The sequence below is a fragment of the Vanacampus margaritifer genome, chromosome 7 (assembly GCF_051991255.1).
Source record: "Vanacampus margaritifer isolate UIUO_Vmar chromosome 7, RoL_Vmar_1.0, whole genome shotgun sequence".
NCBI classification, from domain to species: domain Eukaryota; kingdom Metazoa; phylum Chordata; class Actinopteri; order Syngnathiformes; family Syngnathidae; genus Vanacampus; species Vanacampus margaritifer.
The window spans coordinates 2,435,196-2,458,902 of record NC_135438.1 but is presented as its reverse complement, the minus strand read 5'-3'; the positions used below and the strand labels follow the sequence as shown (position 1 = coordinate 2,458,902).

The 23,707-nt window shown below is 37.9% G+C and overlaps 1 protein-coding gene across 2 annotated transcripts in view; it reads right to left on the bottom strand.

Annotated features, from left to right (window-relative positions):
- Nucleotides 1–22,649, bottom strand: part of LOC144054950 (venom factor-like) — a 29,612-nt gene extending 6,963 nt beyond the window's left edge. Inside the window, exons 1-30 of one of the 2 annotated variants that reach the window (XM_077570410.1) lie at nucleotides 22,544–22,649; nucleotides 21,830–21,844; nucleotides 21,745–21,762; nucleotides 20,969–20,995; nucleotides 20,466–20,558; nucleotides 19,497–19,686; nucleotides 19,105–19,270; nucleotides 18,169–18,239; nucleotides 17,993–18,084; nucleotides 16,703–16,785; nucleotides 16,533–16,620; nucleotides 15,394–15,496; nucleotides 15,197–15,311; nucleotides 14,358–14,473; nucleotides 14,144–14,284; nucleotides 12,619–12,834; nucleotides 11,405–11,596; nucleotides 9,836–9,991; nucleotides 8,465–8,594; nucleotides 8,327–8,395; nucleotides 6,324–6,593; nucleotides 4,791–5,043; nucleotides 4,458–4,543; nucleotides 3,592–3,731; nucleotides 3,301–3,510; nucleotides 1,821–1,881; nucleotides 1,285–1,368; nucleotides 1,005–1,208; nucleotides 849–924; nucleotides 44–206 (exon numbers count right to left, since the gene is read on the bottom strand). In XM_077570410.1, coding sequence (XP_077426536.1) covers nucleotides 44–206; nucleotides 849–924; nucleotides 1,005–1,208; nucleotides 1,285–1,368; nucleotides 1,821–1,881; nucleotides 3,301–3,510; nucleotides 3,592–3,731; nucleotides 4,458–4,543; nucleotides 4,791–5,043; nucleotides 6,324–6,593; nucleotides 8,327–8,395; nucleotides 8,465–8,594; nucleotides 9,836–9,991; nucleotides 11,405–11,596; nucleotides 12,619–12,834; nucleotides 14,144–14,284; nucleotides 14,358–14,473; nucleotides 15,197–15,311; nucleotides 15,394–15,496; nucleotides 16,533–16,620; nucleotides 16,703–16,785; nucleotides 17,993–18,084; nucleotides 18,169–18,239; nucleotides 19,105–19,270; nucleotides 19,497–19,686; nucleotides 20,466–20,558; nucleotides 20,969–20,995; nucleotides 21,745–21,762; nucleotides 21,830–21,844; nucleotides 22,544–22,617 — 3,702 coding nt within the window. In that variant the 5' untranslated portion in view covers nucleotides 22,618–22,649. The remainder of the gene's footprint in view (nucleotides 1–43; nucleotides 207–848; nucleotides 925–1,004; nucleotides 1,209–1,284; nucleotides 1,369–1,820; nucleotides 1,882–3,300; nucleotides 3,511–3,591; nucleotides 3,732–4,457; nucleotides 4,544–4,790; nucleotides 5,044–6,323; nucleotides 6,594–8,326; nucleotides 8,396–8,464; nucleotides 8,595–9,835; nucleotides 9,992–11,404; nucleotides 11,597–12,618; nucleotides 12,835–14,143; nucleotides 14,285–14,357; nucleotides 14,474–15,196; nucleotides 15,312–15,393; nucleotides 15,497–16,532; nucleotides 16,621–16,702; nucleotides 16,786–17,992; nucleotides 18,085–18,168; nucleotides 18,240–19,104; nucleotides 19,271–19,496; nucleotides 19,687–20,465; nucleotides 20,559–20,968; nucleotides 20,996–21,744; nucleotides 21,763–21,829; nucleotides 21,845–22,543) is intronic. The other variant, XM_077570411.1, reaches the window with a different exon arrangement.
- Between the last annotated feature and the right edge of the window lie 1,058 nt (nucleotides 22,650–23,707).

Below are 23,707 nucleotides of genomic sequence, written 5' to 3'. Positions count from 1 at the left end.
TCACATTGCCACGTTACGCATTGGTTTTAAATGCACATCTTACAGTCATGGTGGTGCTGTAGACGGGGTTGTCCTCCACAAAGCGTCCTTGGGGGAGTTTGAGCTTGTTGCGCACCAGGAAGTGGAGCGGGTCGCACACTTGCTGCGTGTCGACGCCGATGAGCGTGCGAGCCATGGAGAAAACCTTCACCACGTACGCCGTGATCCTGAGTGCCAGAAAAATATGCGCTTATTATGATTCGGACTCGGATTCTTATGAATGGATGTGTGGCTGCCACGTATGGAGGTCCAAAACTGCCTAAATTAAAAATAAATAAATGACTAAATAAAAAAATGAATAAAAGTGAAAATAAAAACAGATACAAAAATAGAATTAACAAATTAAATACAACAATTAAATATAAATGGAAATAAAAACAAGAATATATATATATATATATATATATACATATACACATAAATAAATAAAAGTAAAAATAAATTAAAAAAAATTAAAAACAACATTCAAAAAATGTAAATAAATATAAAAATACATTAAAAAATAAATATGTAAATAGAATTAAATATCGATCAATATTATTAATTATTTCATGCTGCAGACGCTGTCAGGTTATTCAAATGAAGGGGCGGTCCTAAGCATTTTTATTTTTGGATTTATTTTTACTTTTACATGTGTATAATGTGTGTGTGTGTGTGTGTGTGTGTGTGTGTGTGTGTGTGTGTGTGTGTGTATATATATATATATATATATATATATATATATATATATACATATATATATATATACACGTTTTTATTTATTTATTTAGTTTTAATTTGGGCAGTTTTGGGCCGCCATAGCCATGTACCAGGTGCTTGCGCCCTCCCTCCTGTAGGGGGGGTAAGAACCGTCACTCTTCTTATAGACCAGCTGGTTTTCATAGCCTGAAAACAACATAAGAAGAAAAAAAGCCATCACGTCGCAACATCATTTTGAAATGCTGATAGTGTTTCTCCATCCTGACCTTTCCTGATGTATTGCAGTGCGTCAGCCTTGCGCTCCACCCCCACCGCCTCCCAGTCGTCAGTACTGTCCAGGTAGACGGTGGCGATGAGCGGCAGGGTGATGGTGGCCAAGTTCTGCTCCACGCAGCCGCCGGGCATGCGGAGGAGGGACGCCAGCGAGTCGTCACTGATGGAGTTGTCGATGCTGTCGGCCAACACGTTTCCTGGGCGAGGTTAGCGGGAGGAGGGAGGGGTTAGGAAGCGTCACCTTTGCACCTTTCAATCTGTCTGGTGGCTGACCTCGGACGTTGATGAATGTTTCTGGCGTCGAGTTTGGCACCACGCTCTCCAGTTCCACCTTGGCCACCCGGACGCTCTGCTTACCTGCACGGAAGCAAAAGTTCATCAGTATCACATATCAAAACCGATTTTCAATGTACTCTGTTCATTTTTTAACAGTATTGAGAAACTGTTCTAGAGTTGTACAAATAACAAATAAAACATTTAGAGTATTTTTGAGATATTGCAGATATCATTATATATATATAAGATGAATAGCTCAGGACCTAATATGGATCCTTGAGGAACCCCATAATGGACATTGTGAAATTGCAATATTGATATCGGTCATCAAAGTTATTTTCCTTTTGAGTGCCAATGTGACTAAGTGAAAGTAGCTTTGAGTCCAAATGTCAGCTTTCTCGTGTGTTTTCGGCAATGGCGTCTTGAGATTTTTTTGAAGGTCTGTCTACTCATTACAGACATGTCTATCAAAGTTTCATGTTACTAATTCGGCATATTTAAAAAAAAAACAAGACTGAAGCAAACGTCCACACCTCCTTCAGCTGCTGGGTTCAAGACGGCGCTCCAAACTTTGGTCTTTTGTACCCCATCCATCTGTTTGGGTGCAAATTAAGAACCTTTAGTACAATTGTAACACAACAGAAAGAGAATGTAATGAATTGGAACGGAGGTGCTGTGTAATTCATTGAATTGTTCAAACAGTGAATAAGAATCTTTTTTTTTTTTTTTTTTAAGAATCATCAAACGTGTCTGTGAATTTGTGAAAAAAGCCATTTAATTGGGAATTTAAAACCGACGATTTTTGAACTATCACATGTAATAGCCTGAGGGTTCTGAAAGAAGTGAACTTTTTTGGTGTAAATGTAAATGTGAATGGCTTGAACGCGTTGAACATTTTTGAAAGATGGCAAGAGATCGACATAAATTTTCAGAATTTTGAAATGTAAAATTTGAAATTCTCGGGAAACGCTGAATGTGAAAAATAAGATATCCTGAATAAACTGAACATTTTCATCCATCCTAACCCTAACCCTTACTCAAAATGTGGGAGGATGAGGTTGAATTGTAAAATGTCTCCATGAATTTGGGTGAATTTTGAAATGGAACATTTGGAATGCTTTATAATTTAAAAATATATATATTTTCAACATGTCCTGAATGACCTGAACATTATTTTTCTAATGGTTTGATTTGGTTGATTTCCGGGTAAATTTTGGCCTGTGGAAAAATAGTTTGCAAGATGTTCGGAACGAACTAAATGAACATTTTCAATTGGTAATGTTTGCGGAATGTAAGTGGATAAGGTTTATGTCCCCATGAATGTGGGTACATTTTGAAAAGGAAAAGGTGGAATTACAGGGTGGTCATTTGGATTGTGACAAGAATGGCCTCAACATTTTGAATTGAAGATGAGGTCAACTGTGTCCATGAATTTGGTCATTTTGTTGTGGAAAATGTCTAATAGTGAACATTTGGGGAATCTTCTATCAAAAATACTTTTCAATAAGTGTATGCCCTTAACTCTTTGACTGCCAGACGTTTTCAGAAAAGGGATGCCGTGGGTGCCAGCCGATTTAAGCATTTTGACTGATCTTTTGACTGATCTTTCAAGGGCCACAGAAAATTATGTGTTTGGACTATGGAAACACAAATACTACCAAATGAAAGATTGGACTCTCATCTTTCATCAGAAAAGTTTCTACCTTATTCCGTTTTTGAGTAATCAACAATAGAAAATGGCTAGTTTCACCTCTGTTTTGAAACAAACGTCTTTTAACGTCTTTGGCACTCCTCCATAGGATTTTACTAAACGTTATTTAACGTTTTTGGCAGTCAAAGAGTTAACGAGTGGAACAATTTGAATTTGTGATGGTTTGAGTAAGTTGGAATGATTTAAAATTGAAAAAGCATTCACTTAAATCGTTTCTGTCGAACGTGGAATTGTGGAAAAGTATGGAAATTACGATTACTATTATTACTAATCTACGGCCGCCGCCATTGAGGCCCACTCACCACCACCCGCAGGAGCTTGAGTACACGGTCTCCACCCATCAAGTCTCGGGCCACCGCCATCACCTCGATGGGGAGCTGCCCCACCGCCAGGGGCATGATGGTGTAGGGCACCGCCTTCGACGTGCCTGCCGGCAGCGTGACTTCCTGGGTGTGGCGGTCACGGAAGGCCACGCTGCACATGTCTTCGGTCTTCATCAGCACCACGCGAACCTTTGGACAGCCATTCAAAAGGCTCTTGCTTCTATTATCTATGCATGAGAGTCTTGATGCGAAATGACAAGTGTGACTTACGTGCAGCTCGTCGTCGCCGTAGTTGTGGATGACGGCTTTAATCTCCACCTGCTCGTTCCTGGCCACCGAGTACGGAAGCTTCAGGTCCACGAAGAAGCGCTTCCACGCCTTGATGTTGTACGGCTCGGCCACGCAGAAGCCTGACAGGATGAAAGCACAATAAAAGTTGCTGTCATTGCATCATTGAAATGCCACCAAATGGAAAAAAGTGTCATAAAATGTATTTAATTGCCTTTAAAAGAGTTGTTTAAAACCCCATAAAATAATTACAAATGGCATACAAAAAGTCACTAAATTAATATCTTAAAATGTCTTTAAATTAAAAAATGATTAAAAATGAATCAAAAATTATCAATAAAATTATCAAATAAAATAATAATCATTGAATGAATTCATATTTTATTTCCCCCTGAATGTGTGTTTAGGGTACTCTCTCTTTTTTTTGTTAACTGTTATATAATTCCCCCCCCCCCCTTTCTGTTTTGACCTGTAAAGTGCCTGCTAATGTTTTAGAAGTGCTCTACAAATGAGGTTATATTTCATCACATTCACTAGATAATTCCAATCAAATATATTATTAAATAATGGAAACATTTCATTAAATAAGTAACAAATGTCATTGTATTAATACAAATGTCGATAAATAGGCATACAATAATTCAGATGAGAATTTAAAAATGGCAAGAAATCCAAAATGTCATTAAATACAAATGTCACTCAAAAATGCTGAAAATACTACTAACAAACATCATGAAATAATTCTAATGCCATTAAAATATCCAAAATAAGAGCAAATGCCATGAAATAATTCAAACAAACGATATGTAGACGTGTACTGCAGGTGTTGGTAGTGTCAAAGAATTTACCGGTGCTTGTCGAGGAGCTGACGGCGAGCACGCCCCACTCGGTGATGCTGTCGGGCAGAGGCTGACTCAGATCCGTGGACGCCAGCCTGACGCCAATCAACACACGATGACATCATGTCATTCCGAAGAATATGATAATATTTTAGACACTTCCTTCCTTGTCATATTTGTTTCCACTTAACCAGATACTTTCGACTACATGTTCTTGCTTTTATGTTGTTGTTTTTTGCCTTGACTTATCCTGTTACTTTGTCTACATCCGCTTTGTATTTGTGCCTTCATTCATCTTGGTACTTTTGACTACATTTACTTGTGTGTTTTCTCTTCCCTCACCCGTCTCTGTCGGCCTCATCGGGGAGCTTGACGTCGGTCCACAGCCACGACTCAAAGAAGCGAAAACGCAAGTACACGTCCCTCTCTTCCAGGTACTCGTCTTCTTCCTCCTCGTAGACGACCACTTGTTCGGATTTGACAGGGAGAGCTTGTTCCTGCACATCTATCTTCACACTGGCGTAAACCCTGGGAACGTCCAAGACCTTGTGGGCGTTGGAGTAGGACATAAAGTCAACCCTGCGTTCTCCCCAATCTGGAGGAGTAAGAAAGAAATGCTGTGACCAAGTAAGAAGGAAGGAAAGAAGGAAATAATGAAGGAAGGAATGATTGAAGGAAGGAAAAAAGGGAGGAAAGAAAGTAGAGAGGAAGGAAAGAAGAAGGCAAAGTGGGGAGGAAAGGAAGGAAGGAAAGAAGAAAAATAATAAAGGAAGGAAATAATGAAGGAAGGGATGTATGAGGAAAAGAAGGAAGTACATTAAGTCTGAAAGGAAGAAAGTCAGCTTGTAAGAAAGGAAGAGAGAAAAGCAGGGGGAAGGAACGATTAAGGGAAGGAAGAAAGGAAGGAAAGAAGGTAGAGAGGAAGGAAAGAAAGAAGCAAAGCGGGGAGTGAAAGAAGGAATGAAGGAAAGTAGGAAATAATGAAGGAAGGAACTAAGGAAGGAAGGAAGGAAGTACATAGAGTCTGAAAGGAAGAAAGTAAGAAAGCAAATAAGGAGGGAGGGAAGAATGATTGAAGGAAGGAAGAAAAGGATGGAAAGGAGGAAAGAAGGTAGAGAACAAGAAAATAAGGAAACAAAGTGGGGAGGGAAGGAAGGATTGAAGGAAGGAAGAAAGGAAGGAAAGAAGGTAGAGAGGAAGGAAAGAAAGAAGCAAAGCGGGGAGTGAAAGAAGGAATGAAGGAAAGTAGGAAATAATGAAGGAAGGAACTAATAAAGGAAGGAAGGAAGTACATTGAGTCTGAAAGTAAGAGAGCAAATAAGGAGGGAGGGAAGAATGATTGAAAGAAGGAAGTAAAGGGTGGAAACGAGGAAAGAAGGTAGAGAACAAGAAAAGAGGGAAGCAAAGTGGGGAGGGAAGGAAGGAAAAGAAGGAAATAATGAAGGAAGGAGGGAGGGAGGGGAGGAAAGAAGGAAGGAAAATGAAGGAAAGAAGTACCTGAAAGCAAGAAAGTCAGCTTGTAAGAAACAAAGAAAGGAAAGAAGGAGGGAAGTAAGGAACGATTGAAGAAAGGAAGAAATGAAGGAAGGGAGGAAAGAAGGTGGAGAGGAAGGAAAGAAGAAGGCAAAGTGGGTAAAGGAAGGGAGGGAGGAAAGAAGAAAATGATGAAGGAAGGAAGTACTCTAAGTACTGTAAGTAAGCTAGCAAGTAAGATGTTAAGTATAAAGAAAAAATAGGAATTACATTTCCACAGCACTCCTCAAAGAGATGCCTCACAAAGCTCAAAGAGCTCATCCTAAAAAAAAAAAAAGTCCGCCTGCCCGCTTGCAATGTCAGATGACATGAAAAACGCGCGCGTGTCGAAATAAGACTTACCAAACATTTCCCTGCCAAGGTGCATCTGTGTGGGGATGGGTCGGGCGGTGGTGGGCGGCGGCCGGGTGGTGGTGGGCGGCGGCCGGGTGGTGGGCATCTCCGTGTCCAGCACTTGGTCTCGGTAGGTGGCGCAGCAGTAGCGGAAGGCCCGGATGCACTCCCAGCCTTCGCTGATGTAGAGCGAGCGCCGCGTGCACGAGTACGGCATGCGCACGGCCCGAAGACCGTCGTTGCAACAGCGATGCGCCAGCTTCTCCGTGTAGTGATTCTCTGACACGCAAATATATGAATAACACACATTAAGGGGGCAACGGTGCGCAATATTACAGGTCATAATACTGCGAAGAAAAAAGTTGCAATGTCGTACAAATCAAGTTGGAATATTAAGAGAATTCAATGTTGATATTGACATTAAATAAAAGTTACGTTTTCAGAAAAGGGATGCCGTGGGTGCCAGCCGATTTAAGCATTTTTGACTGATCTTTCAAGGTCCACAGAAAATTATGTGTTTGGACTATGGAAACACACATACTACCAAATGAAAGATTGGACTCTCATCTTTCATCAGAAAAAATAGTTTGTTTCTACCTTATTCCGTTTTTCAGTAATCAACAATAGAAAATGGTTAGTTTCACCTCTGTTTTGAAAAAACGTCTTTTAACGTCTTTGGCACTCCTCCATAGGATTTTACTAAACGTTATTTAACGTTTTTGGCAGTCAAAGAGTTAAGAGAATAATCTTGTTTTATTAACCCCTTCCGACCCAGAGATTATTGCAGTGGACATGACGTATTTGCGTGTCCGAACCAATAAAATGCATCGTTTGGATGATGTCAACACTTCTGGTTCATGATTGGATCTTAACCAACCAATCACATTCGCACGTTGATTTGCATGATGTACGTGTTAAAAATGCTTTGGAAGTTTACAACACGTTACAGCCATATTGTCCTGCCGTCCACTATAAATATATATCCATCCATATATATATGTGGGGAAAAAAGTCAAAATCGGCACACACAAAAAAAAAAGAAGACATTTTGCCCAGCAGAAAAAATGCTGGTCTGAAGGGACTACGGACAAAGTATTATGATTTGATGAGGATCTTTGATTCAAGCGGCTGAAATGACTTTTGAAAAAAGTCATTAGCTGTGTTTCCACCGCAGGAACTTGGGGGTCAATTTACGGGGCCAGACCCGTATGTGCGCGTCTCCACTGCAGGAGCCTTCCCAACCGGACCACATTTACAGGAACTTATGGGGACGAGCGGAGGTCCTACTCGAGGGTAGGGTACTCCACCGGCCCGATAAACTCCCAATCGGCTGATTGGCTAAAAATGATCTAGTTAATATCACCTAATAAAGCGATTCACTAATTTGCTCCCAAAAACGTATAAATACGTTCTATTTTAAATGTTTTACGTGTCCCAAAGACGTATTTATAAATGTTTTGTTTTGTTTTTTATGCTAGAGCATGCAGAAGGCTTTGATGCAGCTTCTCAACTGCAAAGAATGGTTGAAAATGGTAGTTATTACAAAAACGTCCAGCAAGTGGCAACAGGGCAAAAGAGGTCAACCAGGGCCGTGTTGAAAAAAGCTCATTTAATTCTACATAGATTTGCGATGATGAAACTTAGCTATACTCGAATGCTAATTGCTGCAAAACGGAAACAGATAGAAATATGCTTTTTTTTTCCTTGATGAAAGAAGAGACTTTAATTTTACTTTTGCTAGGTTGCATATTTTCAAAGCAATAGAACACAATATTCTGTGATCCTTGCAAAATCAGTTAAAATCTAGTAAAACAGCCGGGAGTGAAGGGGGTTGCTTCAGTGAAAATGGCTGCGAGTGAATGAATTAAGATAAAAAAAATGCTAAATTATTATTAAAAAGTTGAAAATGTCGGCATTTAAAACAAAAAACAATGCAGAGATGCCATGCCAGAAACTACCACTGGTACAAACAAAGTAATATTTTGAGGACAGCAAGAAAAAAAAAAACTCACCCAGCTGAGCTTTCCTTTGTAAGAGTTCAGCAGAGCGCTTCCTTCTGTTGCTGACTGGACAATGCAAGGCTGAAGAGAGGCCAGGTCATTATTTTCATGGATGTTATTATGATTATTATGATTTATATTAGCACAAACCTTCCCTTTTGTCGGTTCTGAATCCGGTGCTGGACGCGTAGAGCAGGCCGGCGTCCTGAAAGAGCCTCTTGGCGTTGAGGCCTCCCCCGCGGGTGCAGCCCAGATCACCTTTCTCCACCGTCTCCCAAATCTGAGGGTGCGAATACTGGATATCAATACGCCAAAAGGTGAACGGGTAGCGATGGCAAATCATCATTTTATGAGGGGGATACAGTTTGAAAACTTAGATAATAAGATAAGATTCACTGATTGTCACACCCACCTAAGTGGGGTGAAATTCGTTCTCCGCATTTGAGGGAGTGGTGAGCAGCAGCAGCAGCCGCGCTCGGGAATCATAAGGTGATCTAACCTCCCAATTCCAAAAAACCTTATTGCTGAGTGTCAAGCAGAGCGGCAATGTGTCCCATTTTTTATAGTCTTTGGTATGACCCGGCCGGGAATTGAACCCACAACCTCCCAGTCTCAGGGCGGACACTGTACCACTAGGCCACCGCTGAGCTGGTAAGAAAAAGTTATAAGAAAAAGTTGGACTATTTATTAGGAGGAAAAAGTCATCTTTTGCGAATAAAGTTGGAATTATTTTTTTAAACAATACTAAGAGAATTACATGGTGTAGCCTGAAACTTCATTTGACATTATTCACATTTTTTTTTTACTTTTTTGTTGCTAATAAAGTTAGTTTTTCCTCATAATCTGCAATTTAATTCTTGTAATATAATAATTCCGCAACTTTTGTTTCTCATATTACATTTGTTTTCTTGTGATTTTTATTTTTATTTTCTCACAATATTGCAATTTATCTTTCAGCATATTATGGCTTTATTTCCATAACAAAAAAATATTTAAATTGGCAACTTTATTTTTGCAATATTTTTCTTATTACTTTTTACTCCTATCGCAACTTTTTCTCACATATTGTAAATTCTTGCGATATTATTACTTGTTCTCTCACTATACTGATACAGTGCTCAGCATATATGACTACACCCCTTTCAAAAAAAATTTAAGATTTGATTCAATATCTCAATGAACAGAAGAACAATTTCCAAAATTTGGACAAAATGTTTTCTGTAGAATATGCCCTTAACTCAAAATATGAAAGTAAGATTGTAATAGCTAACAAAAACGGCAGTTTAATCAAATTAACTAATGCAAAAAATGAATGCATCTTACAACAAAATATGGCCAGTTTATCCTTGCAAAATAGAAGAAAAAAAAAACACATGCACAAATTCTTCTAATCTTGCAATTTCAGTTCTGGACAAAAGATGTCTTTTTGATCAAAAGTTGGATCCATTTTCTGGGCCGACTATGACCTGAAAGACGGACAATCTTCACGCACGCACATAAACCCATAAATGTGTCTCCGACCTTGCTCTGGGTGAGTCTGTCTTTCTTGAGCAGGAAGACGGAGTTGTCCACGGCCACCAGGCTGACGCTGGCCCCCGGGTCACCTCGGACTCGCAGGTGGAAGTTCTTGCCCGGCGTGTAGTCTCGCTGCACGCCGTCTACTGGGCCCACGCGCAGCTGACGACACACAAAAAGCACGCGCTCACATTATGCACATACTAACTTGGTACAGTATGAAAAGTCAGAATATTACCAGAATACAAAAATAAATAAAAAAATTAATTATGAGGAAAAAATTCATAGTATGATAAGAATAAATTTGCAATTTCCACAGGAAAAGTTGAATTTCACAAGCGTAGTCGCAGTATTAAAGGTTAATGGCAACGTAAGTGAGTTTCAAAGAATACACTTTGAATGTTAATGTTTGAAAAAAAGTCCAGAATTTACATGAATAAGTTCAAAATACTACACGGCCAAAAAAAAGTCAGAATATCACAAGAAAAAAAAGGCCACATTTTACGAGAATGAAGTCAAATATTTTAAAAAAAAGTTGCAATGTGAGGAAAAAAAAGCCAAGAAGAACATTACAGCGAAAAATATTAAATATTATTATTATTATTAAAATATTAATAACTATAACTATTCAGATAATAAGGTTACGATAACACGATTGTGAATATCCGTCCGACCCCCCCCCCCCCCCCCCCCGACATAGCTAGTATGAAGGGATTACACTAATAAAGAAATCACACCACATACATCACAATATAATATTAAGAGAAGATAAGATAACAATATTACAAGAAAAATATGTGATATTGCATAAAACGTCCTAAACTAAAAGCTATTACGAGATAAACATAGTTATAACATTAGCAGAATAAAGTAATAAAAGTGATCCTAAATATAGAAGGACAAAGTTGCTACATTATGTGAAAAAAGCAGTAATCTTACGAGAAAAAAATAATATTATCAACAAAAATATGCACAATAATAAAGTCATATCACATGAAGAAATTTGCATTAGAATAAAAAAAACACATATATTAAGTCAATATTTTTGATAGAAAATACAATTATTATTACAATTACAAGAATACTAAATTGTAAATTATGAGGGTAAAAAAAAAAACATAATACAGGGGAAAAGTCATGCTCTACAAGAACGCATTTGCAATAATACAGAAAAACGTAATAATATTACACAAATAAAAATCACAATATTAACTCTTTAACTGCCAAAAACGTTAAATAACGTTTAGTAAAATCCTATGGAGGAGTGCCAAAGACGTTAAAAGACGTTTGTTTCAAAACAGAGGTGAAACTCACCATTTTCTATTGTTGCTTACTGAAAAACGGAATAAGGTAGAAACAAACTTTTTTTTTCTGATGAAAGATGAGAGTCCAATCTTTCATTTGGTAGTATGTGTGTTTCCATAGTCCAAACACATAATTTTCTGTGGACCTTGAAAGATCAGTCAAAATGCTTAAATCAGCTGGCACCCACGGCATCCCTTTTCTGAAAACGTCTGGCAGTCAAAGAGTTAATACAGTAAACTTCCAATAAAAAAAAAAAGTCAGCTGACTTACATCTCCAACACAGGAAGAGGTCACATCCACCCAGATGGAATCGGCCACCACTTCCTGCGAGGGGAGGCTGTAGAAAGCCACGAAACGGAAGGAGGGCATCAAGTCGCCGGTCACCGGCAGCGCCACGTTGGTCACCTGCTGACCGCTCACGTCCAGTCGCCGAGCTTCGACCAACCGGCCTTTGTTCACCACCTGGACGGACGGACGCACAGCAGACAGCAAGCGCAGCAAGTTCAAAAACAAAAGACCAGGCAGAATATCTACTAGAAAAATACATGCACATTTTTTGGAATAAAGTTATCATTTTACAGTCAAAATATTCCAACAACATAGTTAGAATGTTTAGGAGAAAAAAAGTCTTAATATCACATAAACGTTGTAATACTGTATGACAAAAATAACGTTGCAAGCAGTGTTACACAATATTACTTAAAGTTGTAATAATTTGATTGCAATTTTATGCGAAAATACTCATTTTACTTGAATAAAGTTGTCATTAAATTCGATTTTTGGGGGTAACACTGAATAAAAAAGGCATTAAAAACATAGTTGTAATATTACAGGAACATAGTTGTAATATTACAGTAAAAATCATATAAAGAAATCATAAAAGTAACATTGAAAATAAAGCTAAAATAACTTTAAAATTTGTTTTGAGAAAAAAAGTCAAACTATTTCAAGGTTATGTAAGTTCAGTCCATTTACAATTATATTAGGAGAAAAGTCATCATTTTGCGAGAATAAAGTTCAAGTATTCCGAGAAAAAAAGGCATAACTTAAAGACAGCATTATGAAACAAGCTTTAATTTTATGAGAATAAAGTTGTAAGATTGTGTAAATAAATTTGCAATATTATGTGAAAAAGTGAAAATATTAAAAGAAAATAAAGTTGAAATATAATGAGAATAAAAATGATTAATTATAATTATTATTAATTATAAACGTATTTATTGTCAAGTGAATAAAAGCTATGCTATTGTCAGAATAAAATTGAATCTAAAATAAAAATAAGGAAAAGTTGAAGTGTTTTATAATTATATCATAGAAGAGATTAAAGTCATAATATCAAAACGATAAATCTGTGACATTAGAAAAATTAAGCGGAATATTACAAAAATTCAGCTGTAATATTCATGAAAATAAAGATTATAATAAGAATAAAATCTTAATAGTTACAATAATATTGTTTTTTTTTTAATTTTTAATTTCCTGACCAGGTAGGTGACATGTTTGATGTCTTTCCTGGTGTTCTGGTCTGCAGTATCGATGGTGAGTTTGAGGGCCAGCGAGTCGCCCAGAGACGCCGTGTTGGTACTGGTGGAGATGTAGAGGTAGTTGGGACTTTGCCTGGAGAAACTCATGTACGGGAACAGGTCCATTTGGTTTTTGGCCTGCTGTTCTGGTCTCAGGCCAGCCTGCTGGGTCTCGGCCTGAAGGCACAAACACAACAACTTCTCTTGGTCTTGACTTCTTGATCTGAACTTCCTCAAAGTCATGTTGGTCTCAACTGACTTGGTCTCAACTTTCAAAGTCTTGGTCTTAACTCATTTGCTCCCCAAAACGTATAAACACGTTTGAGTTTAAATGTTTTAAGTGTCCCAAAGAAAGTAGTTATGCTTTTTAATGTTTTTTTTTTTTCATGCTAGAGCATACAGAAGGCTTCGATGCAGCCTCCAAACTGCAAAGAACAAGTGAAGCAATGGTAGTAATTACAAATGGCCAACAGGTGGCAGCAGAGTAGAAGAGAACAACCAGGGCCATGTTGAAAACAAGCTGATTTACCCACAGTTCAAAGCAGATTTTTGAATAACGATGAAACTTAGCTATATTCTAATGCTAACTGCTGCAAAACGGAAACAGATAGTACTTTCCTAAAGAAAGAAGTGACTCTAATCTTTCTTTTTGGAGGTTCCATGTTTTTATAGCCATAGAACACAATATTCTGTGGGCTTTGCAAAATCTGTCAAAATCCAGTAAAAGAGCCGGGAGCGAAGGGGATTGCTTCAGTCAAAATGGCTGCAAGCGAATGAGTTAACGTCCCTAAAGTTCTTGACTTGGTCACGACATCCTAAAAATCTGGATATTGAATAGATCTTGGTCTCAACTTCCTCAAAATCCTGGTCTTGACTAGGTCTGCGTGTCTGTCAACTTCACAATTTGGTCTTGGTCTCAATTGCTTAAAGTCTCGGTCATGACCTGCTCTTGGCCTCAACTAATTAACTCATTCACTCGCAGACATTTTTACTGAAGCAACCCCCTTCGCTCCCAGGTGGTTTAATGGATTTTGACTGATTTTGCAAGGCCCACACAATATTGTGTTCTATTGCTATAAACACATGGAACCTACTAAAAGAAAAAATAGAGTCTCTATATTTCTATGTGTTTCCGTTTTGCAGCAATTTGCATTAGAATATAGCTTATAAATGTCATCATTATTCACAAATGTGTTTAAAACCGTGGGGGAAAACAGCTTTTTGCAACATGGCCCTGGTTGATCTCTTATACTCTGTTGCCACCTGATGGCCGTTTTTTGTAATTACCACCATTGCTTCACCCGTTTTGTGCAGTTCAGAGGCTGCATCAAAGCCTATGCCCTAGCATAAAAAAAAACCCCCATAAAAAACATAAAAATACATTTTTGGAACACTGGTAATATTTAAAATAGAACGTATTTATACGCTTTTGGGAGCAAAAGAGTTCAAGTCTGTCATAAAGTTCTGGCGTTGGTGTTATTCTTACGATGAGGACTTGGCTCTGAACTTTGGGCATGTTGGCCGTGAGCCTGGCTGTACCCGAGCTGACCACGACGGGATCCTGGAGGAGGTTCACCTTCACTGGGACGTTATGGGCCGGGGAACCATCTTGGTGGCTCACTTGGATCTGAAAACACACGGGAGCACATTTTCTTGCAAATCTGAAGGTACTCGACCGATGAACATGATGACAAACTTACATTAAAGTCAAAGGGAAGTCCCGGTTTGAAGTACTTGACTGTGTCTTTAAAGGACAGGACGTAGGGAGAGTCCACAATCTTGATCCCCGTCTTCTCGGCTTCCACCAGGTCACTGCCTTCACAAGCACAAAAATACAAGGTGACTTGACAAGACCAAAAAAGTCAACTTGGTCTCATCATAGTCTTGTTCTTGACCTGGTCTCAACTTCTAAAAATCTTGGACTTGACCTAATCTCAAGTATTCAATGTTGTGGTCTTGATTTACTTTTCAAAAAAATTGTGCCCTTGGCCTAGTCTTAATTTCTCTCAATCTTGATCTTAACTTGGACTCAACCCCTTCCTCTAAGATGTGGTCTGAACCTCAGTCTCAACTTCTCAAATTCTCTAAAAGTGATGATCTTGACCTAATGTCTACTGTTGAAAGTTTTGGTCATGACCTGATCTCAACTCTTTCCTCAAAGAAGACTGAGACCTGGTCTCAATTTTCAATCTCTTGATATTCGCTTGGTCTCGACTCCTCAAAGTCTTGGTCTCGACCTGACCTGGTCTTAATACCTCAAAATCTTGGTTTTGACTTATCTACAATTCCTCACTTTTGTTCTTAAATTGGCCTCAACACATTAAAGTCTTGATTAGGACTTGGTCTCAAATTTTCAAATCTTGCTCGTGACCTGATCTGAATTGTTGAAATTCATTCCTTAGACTTGATTTTTTTTATTTTTTTTATAACGCTTTAACATCTTGGTCTTGACTCTCAACTGTCAAAATCTTGGCTTTGACCCGATCTCGGTTGATGTGGTCTTGATTTCAAGACTTTCTCAAACTAGTGATGTCCTTACCTGTCTTGGTGAGGACAGAAGCTTTAACGTAGATTGAGTTCCCCACCAAAGTCCTGACATTGGGGTATGCAGCCTTCAGCTCGTCCACACTGAGTTTGGCAACTCCGCCCTCCAGCTAGAATCAATCAAAACCAAGACCTTGAAGATCCGCCTTTTGCTCCCTCTGGCCGGACTTGTCTAGTACTCGAGTGACTCACATTTGATACCTGTTTCACTGAAGGCAACCTTCTCATCTCCTTGTTGATGTTGACCCCAAACGACACGTAGGCTGTCCCCTCAACCGGCTCCCCATACAAGTACCTGAACCCAGCACCGTCGTATTTTAACGTGGAAGTCAACCGTAAACATTTCTTGACAATAATATGTCAAATGTGATATCACTAGTCTAAACATGACATTCTGATAATATTACATTTGCGGAATATGAGTTATGAAGCAAAATCCAGCTGTTTTTATCCATCGCAGGGGGCGGCCATTTTGCCACTTGCTGTCGACTGAAGATGACATCACAGATGCTCAGGGCTCAGGCAACGACCAATCACAGCTCACCAGTTTACTGCCGCTGAACTGTGATTGGTTGTTTTGTTTTGTTTTTTTTACCTGAGCAACTGTGATGTCATTTTCACTCGACAGCAAGTGGCAAAATGGCCGCCTTCTGATAGTAATAAAAATTGCTGGATTTTGCTGCTTAAGTTATATTGCATTACGGCAATATGACCAAAATACCGTATTTAGGGTAGTGGGGCTGCAGAGGACATATTATTGTCAAGATTTTTTTTTTTAGGGTTGACTTGCTTTACAATACAACGTTCCCTCACTTTTCGTGGGTGATACGTTCCACAACCACCCATAATAGGTGAAGTTCCACAAACTAGAGGTCGTTAAAACTATTTTACGTTTTTTATTTTTTATTTATCATTTAAAAAAAAAAAGGGTTACTAATTGTTTGTATGGATAATTATGGATTTTAGTTTTGTTTCAAGGAAAAGCATTATCGCTAAACGTACTTCCTGTTTGTGAGCGAAACAACATGTCCGCCTTCACCGAGCAGTATTGAAATTCAACCAGCTGCCGCCCACGTTGAATTATCAAGCAAGAATGCCGTAAGTTTCGTTTGATTATGCTTTATGCATATGAGTGTGAATATGAATGCTCATTTTCGCGGAAATTACAAATCATTGGATGCACTTTTGTTCGCAATGGCGCTACAGTGTATATGTAGCGATTAACTTATTACGTTATGACCCAAATAAAAATAAAAGACAATCATTTCACAATTCCACGACAAGCTCAAATTTCCTGGCCATACAGGACAAAGTTGCATTTGTGTGCGAACCTGGCCCAGATCTCCACCTCCAGTTCGTTGTCATCGAGGCTCAGGAAGGACTTCTTAGGCGTCAAGGTCACGTTGAAGGCGGGGAGCACTGCAAGGTGAACAAAAGTCGAACATCAGTGACGCTCCGAAGAGTCTCGCTCAAATGAAAACATTGGTGAGCTGAAGCGTACCGTATTTCTTGACTTCAAAGTGTGAGGTGAAGGTGTTCTGCTTCCAGTGGTCAAACTTGGCAATCACCATCCACATGCCTTCACTGGTTCAAGTCATACAAACAATTTCAATTTCAAATCATTAGTTGCTCTGCAGTTGTTTAACGTTGCACTCGGAAGTTTTTGTCAAGCCCTTAACTCATTCACTCCCAGCCGTTTTTCACTGAAGCAACCCCCTTCGCTCCCTTCCTCGGCTGTTTTACTGGATTTTGACTGATTTTGCAAGACCCACAGAATATTGTGTTCTGTTGCTACATAAACATGGAACCTACCAAAAGAAAGATTAAGAGTCTCTTCTTTCATCTGGATTTTTTAAAAAATATTTGCATCTGTTTCCGTTTCGCAGCAATTAGCATTAGAACATAGCTAAGTTTCATAATTATTCACAAAGCTGGGGAAAAGAGCTTGTTGCAACATGGGCCTGGCTGATCTCTTATACTCTGCTGACACCTGCTGGCCGTTTTTAGTAACAACTACAATTGCTTTAAACGACCTCTTCAGGTCAGCTCTAGCATTAAAAAAGAACATTAAAAATGTATAAATACGCTTTTGGGACCACGGCATGACTGCTAGACGTTTTCAGAAAAGGGATGCCGTGGGTGCCAGCCGATTTAAGCATTTTGACTGATCTTTTGACTGATCTTTCAAGGTCCACAGAAAATTATGTGTTTGGACTATGGAAACACACAAACTACCAAATGAAAGATTGGACTCTCATCTTTTATCAGAAAAAAAAGTTTGTTTCTACCTTATTCCGTTTTTGAGTAATCAACAATAGAAAATGGTTAGTTTCACCTCTGTTTTGAAACAAACGTCTTTTAACGTCTTTGGCACTCCTCCATAGGATTTTACTAAACGTTATTTAACGTTTTTGGCAGTCAAAGAGTTAAAATATAACGTTTTTATACGGTTTTGGGAGCAAATGAGTTAAATTTAAACTACTCAAAGTTTTAGCCTCGACGCAAATGTTTTGGTCTCACCTGTGCCTCAACGCCAAAACGTTTTGGTTTTATCTTAAATTCAAGTTAAGATCTTCTTGACTTGGTCTTAAGTCCTTCAAGTGTTGGTCGACTTGGTCTTTTTAACCCCTCAAAGTTTTGAAGTCTTCAAAATCTTTTTATTGACCTGATCTTAACTCCGCAATTTTTTGGGTTTCAACTCCTCAGTCTTGGTCCTGACCTGATCTCAAATCACTTTTTAAAGATTTTGACCCGGTCTTGAAGCAATTTCGGATGACATCAAACTACTTACTTGGCCATTTCTGTGAGGTAAAAAGAGTCTGAAAAGACGCCGGAAGAAGCTTTAGTCCTCAAGACCTGCTTGATCACCACTCCTTCTGGATTCTGTCACAGACAACCATACATATGAATACAATTCTGTGGGGGGGGGAAAAATAACTTAAGCAATGATAATCGATTTTTGCTGACCTGTATGTCTATCGTAAGAGAGCTGTCCATAGCCTTAAAGGAAAGCGACGACACAAAAGCCCGTAAGCGCACTGAGGGAGGAGGAAAAAAAAACAACAACTTTAAATCCATTTCGTTGGGTGTGGTTTTGCGTGTGGTAGGAACACATCCAGAACGTTTCTGGTAAATTTCCATGCAAAAAATAAATTTGGAAGCTAGTTACCGTACTATTATATAAATATTTATTTTTTTTATCATTATCAACGATACTTGCACATCTGGTTGTTTTGGTCTGGATTACCCAAATATTATATCACCTTCCCTAACAATTTCAAAGTTTCCCATTAACTCATTCACTGCCATTGACGGCTCTAAACGTCAAAAATTAATTTGAACTATTTCTATTAGTTTAACATTTTTTTCCACTTTTGTCAACAAGAGTATGAAAACCTAGAATTTTTTTTATTGTACATTTAGAACAGATATGAAATTTGTGATTAATCACGAGTTAACTAGTGAAGTCATGTGATTAATTACAATTCAAAAAATGTATTTGCCTGATGCCCCTAATAAAAAAAGAACAGGAAAGATTATTAAAAATTAGGGGCGTCAGACGATTAAATTTATTTAATTGTAATTAATCGCATGACTTCAGGAGTTAACTCACAATTAATCACAAATTTTATATCCGTTTTAAATTTACAATAATAAAATTCTAGGTTGTCACAATCAAAAAGTGTGAAACTAATCGAAATAGTTCAAATGAATTTTTGACGTCTATAGCCGTCAATGAGTTAATTGGACAAAACCACAAAGTCATGCAATTAATTACAATTAAAAAAAATAATCGCCTGTTGGCCCTAATTTTTAATAATCTTTTTTTTTATGAATTTATGGCAGTTAATGAGTTAAGAAAGTGTTCCAACCGTTTCAATGTATTTTAGTAAAAGGTGTTACCCTCATCTCCGGGGTTGTAGATGGGCTTGTCTGTCTGGATGAAGATGTGTCCAGAGTGGAAGGACACCATGATGGTCCTCTCCTCTTCATGGTAGCCACCAAATGTCACTTTCAGAATCGCATACTTGTTCTTTGTCTCTTTGCGATTCAACGGATCAGAGGGAATCTGACGGCAAACAAGATCACCTTACGTGTTTGGACATCCGACCAAGACTTTTTGAGGGTAAACAACTGACATCCCAGCCACGTTCGATACATTTGAAGGAAGCTTTGATTTGGGACCGCCTTGGCTCGGCATTATCACATCATCAACCTTGAAATGCAAACTTCAGAAGCCGCATTTGTAGAAGCCTTGAATTTTTTGGGCAACCAAGATGCGAGCACGCCTTCACCTGGACAGACTTGAGCGCATGGAAGTTGTTGGCCTGATCCAGCGTGAGCGTGTCCGTGAAGAGCATGATGTTCTTGGTGACGTCGGTCACCATGATGGCCACATCGACGGGGCTGGCGATGGCTTCCGCCTGCAGGTAAATGTTTTCCGGGTTGTCGGCCCTCAGCAGGTCTGGAGCCACCAGGGTGAACCTGAAGTTCCAAGTTCAATGATGTGATCAATTGTAGGATTGTAATATTTATTGGGACAATTAGTTGATTAGTGTTTGTTAAAAAGAAATTTAAAAATATATATATATTTTTTTTTATCTCAATACATAAGTGGCGAGTTGTAGTGTAAATTATGCAATAGAGAATAAACAATTTTGTATAATAGCATTTTTTAATTTCACTAAATAAAGCATTATTAAAGCATTACTTTTTTCAAAAAATGTTAAACACGAAAACAGTAACAAAAATAATCTTAATTTGATTAAACATTTGGCTAATTGATTTACTGTGAATATAAAAAGGGAAATAAACAATTTATGTTTAAAACTAACATTTTAAAAATTTATTTTATTAAAAAATATTCCCATCTACAGTAAAAAAAAAAGTGACATAAAAACTTTTTCAACTTCTTTTAAAAAAATGAACAAAATTGTTTACTTTATCATGAATAATAAAATACAAAATAAATCTTCCTTGTTTACATTAATTTGATTAAATAATCTAATTTCTTTATTGTAAATAAAAAATTTTTTTGAAAATAAACAATTTTACACAATGTACATTTTTATCTATTAAATAATGTATTCATTCATTTATTGTAAAATGTAAAGTAAATAAATTGGCAAAATTTAAAAATACACACACTTTATTAACTAATTGTTTAATTAATTATAATAATAATATTTAAAAAGGACTAATTGCTTAAGGATGTGTTGAAGGACAGAAATGTTTTGATCAGAGAGTAGTGCGGGACAAAATACCTTGGAACTTCTACTGGTACTGGTACTGGTACTGGTACTGGTACTGGTATTGGTATTGGTATTGGTGCTGGTACTGGTATTGGTGCTGGTACGCTGAAAAGAAAGCTACATTGTCAGCAATAACAAACGGCAAAACAAAACACTCAAAACTTGTAAATACACATATTTTATGTATTGACGTTATGTCCTCCACCTTCAAATTAAGTTTCTCTTAAGGTGGTCGAAAAGCTCCCGATGCTTCGTATCTTGGACTTTGACAATGTTACACACGCAGCGTCTTTCAGGTGTGCCTTCAACTGCATTTGCAGGTGTGTCTCTAATGAACTCAAATGTTGTTGGTAAACCTAGCCGACGCTTCACAAAGACATGACATCATCCTCTATAAGCTCACTATACTCCTATTAAAGTGTCTACCAAAAAAATCATACTCTCATTACTGTGTCATTTCGCAAACAGAAATATTTGACAGGCACGTGCATATGAACTTCTGGTTTCAACTGTACCTTGGAGCATTGTGGGACTTACGCAACCTGAAAGGAAAGTCAAATTGTTATCATTGCTAAAAGAAAAACTCAATTTGATGCCCCACCATAGTGGGCAAGGACAATTGATTTCGGACAATGTATAGGCTGCACATGAAGGAACCCATCGATTTGTCCCGTTTTTTCCCCCCCATTTTTATGACATCACAGATATAGAATGTGGCCTACAAAGGACGCACTTGAAGGAGTCTTCTGTTTGATGCAGCCTTCACACTATGCGGTGACATCATGACCATTGGAATCCAGCAGCCTCTTCAGGCCACATTTGAAGGAAATCTTCCCATTTAGGGCAGCCTTCACACTGCATTACAACATCATGGACCTTCAAATGTGGCCTCTGAAGGCTACGTTTGAAGAACCCAATGATATATACTGGCCTTTGTGTGTTATGATGACATCAACAGGCCTTCAAATGGGCTTTGAAGGACACATGCCATCAATTGAGACATATGAACCAGCCTTCACACTGTGTTACAACATCATGGACCTTCAAATCATTGTGGCCTCTGAAGGCTACTTTCGAAGAAACCTTTGATATTTCCTGGCTTTTGTGTGTCATGATGACATCACAGGCCTTCAAATGTGGCCTTTGAGGGACACATTCCATCAATTGGGACACATCAGCCAGCCATTCCAAGCAGGTCAACTAAACATTTTCAGTTTTTTAATTTGTTGTTGAGGGCCCAATTATTACAATATAATTTGGTTTAAATGGATGAAGGACTGCGGTCACTTACCCGACCTTTTGCATCAGCCTGCAAGGGAAATCCACAATTTTAAAATGTGCCATCGGCGCAACCTACTCACACCATCAAAACCTACCTTTTGAATTTTTTTCTGCAAAGAGCACAGAAGCGGATTAGTAGGTGAGAGTTCATGTCAAGTGTTCACCAGTGGCAGGCGGTGCATTTGCCACTTGGGCCGCTACTTTCACATCGATTAGAGAAACATACGTACATACAATGATTTCTCTCGTGACAACAAAGTTACACATTCAAATAAAATCAATTATGTTTAACAGAGATTACAACTGGTTAGTATTGTTAACCAAAAACAAACAAACAATTAACTAGTAAAACAATTTTGCATTTATGTTAAAAAAAAAAGGGTAAATTTAACTTGTTGGGTAATTGATTAGTCATTGTAAGTAATAAAAAATTGAATCTATTTTTCATACAGTCATGTTTATATTTAACTACTTATTTTTTAAATTGATTAATTGTAACTAAAATAAAAATAGTAATGCACAAATTTATATACAAATTTACAAACAGTTAAATAAAACAATTTAACATAAAGTTTGACATTTTTACACGTTTTGTAAAAAAAAAAAAAACAACTCAAATTTGTCATTTTACACACGGTACAAATTTAAAAAACACATTTCATCATGTAATTGGTTCATTTAATTCATAATAAAAAATAATAATAATAATAAAGAATATTTTTCTATTGTTAACATACAGTTAGTTGCACATATCTTACACACGTCACTGACCGCCCACCACTGGCATTAGCGTTAGCGTGTTAGCTCACCTTAAGCCCCCCTCGGAGACATTGCACAGGAGGCATAAGAGGATGATCCAACATAGAAACCTCCATGGAGCCATGGCCACTTGAGTGGACTGTGATCTCGATCTCGACTAGTATAGGGGACCAGGACCCCGCCCCCTCCCTGCAACCCTTCTCCGAACTCCGCACAAAAGTCGAGAAATTAGACTAGTTTGGTAAACAAAATGTTGGACTTTGATTCCGGTGGTGAGCTGATACTGTTTGGCTTTTTTTTTTTCTTTTTTTTTTGCATGAGACCTCTGTCTCCTTTGTTAGTTGATTTTTGCAGACACTCCTTCCAAAAAGAGAAGCTAGGCCGTCATTTATTTACTATTATTTGAGAGGAGGCCTTTTTTATTATATGTGGGAAAATTGGAGGCATTAATTGGGCTGAGGAAATTATTTATTTGAGGAAGGAGTCTATTTAAGAGAAAGCCTTTATTGTACGTTAGAGTAAGGTTGCTGAATTCTAGCAGAGAGGTAATAACGGAAGGGACTATTTAGGAGTGAGGCGTTTATTTGAAGGAGACATCTATTGGAGTATTTACCTTCTATTTGGGGGAAGGCGTTTATTTGTTTATTTGAGAGGAGAACAATTTGAGAGACATGTATTTGTATGTGTCTGTGGAAGATTACTTTAGTTTTCTTCCTGAGGGTAAAATTTTATTTGGGGTGAGGTGTTTATTGAAGAGTCGGCAACTTGGTAAAGGAAGGATTTGTATGCATCGTGTCTGAGAGTCAATAAAGCTTTGGACAAATTTATGTTTGGAAATCCAAACAATGAACATGCAACGTGATTTAACGGCAGAAAGCCCGGAACACAATTACACAATTGTGACTTTGCCGTTGCACAAGCTGGGCATTTTGCATTCATGGTTACCGCTTACCGGTATATTGACTTTTAAAGTACAAAGTGCAAAAGTTTTTTATATATATATTTATATAGTTCAATTGTCAATATTTATGTTGCAGTGAAAATGAGCCATTCAGGTAAAACTTTACCGAAACAATACAATGTTTTGAAGAAATTTGCTAAAATTTGCTTTATGTTCTTTAAAAAAAAAATTTTTAATTGTTTTTACATTTTCATGTGTAAGTTCCATCTATCTTAAAATACATGTTATTTAGTTTACATATTAAACAAATATA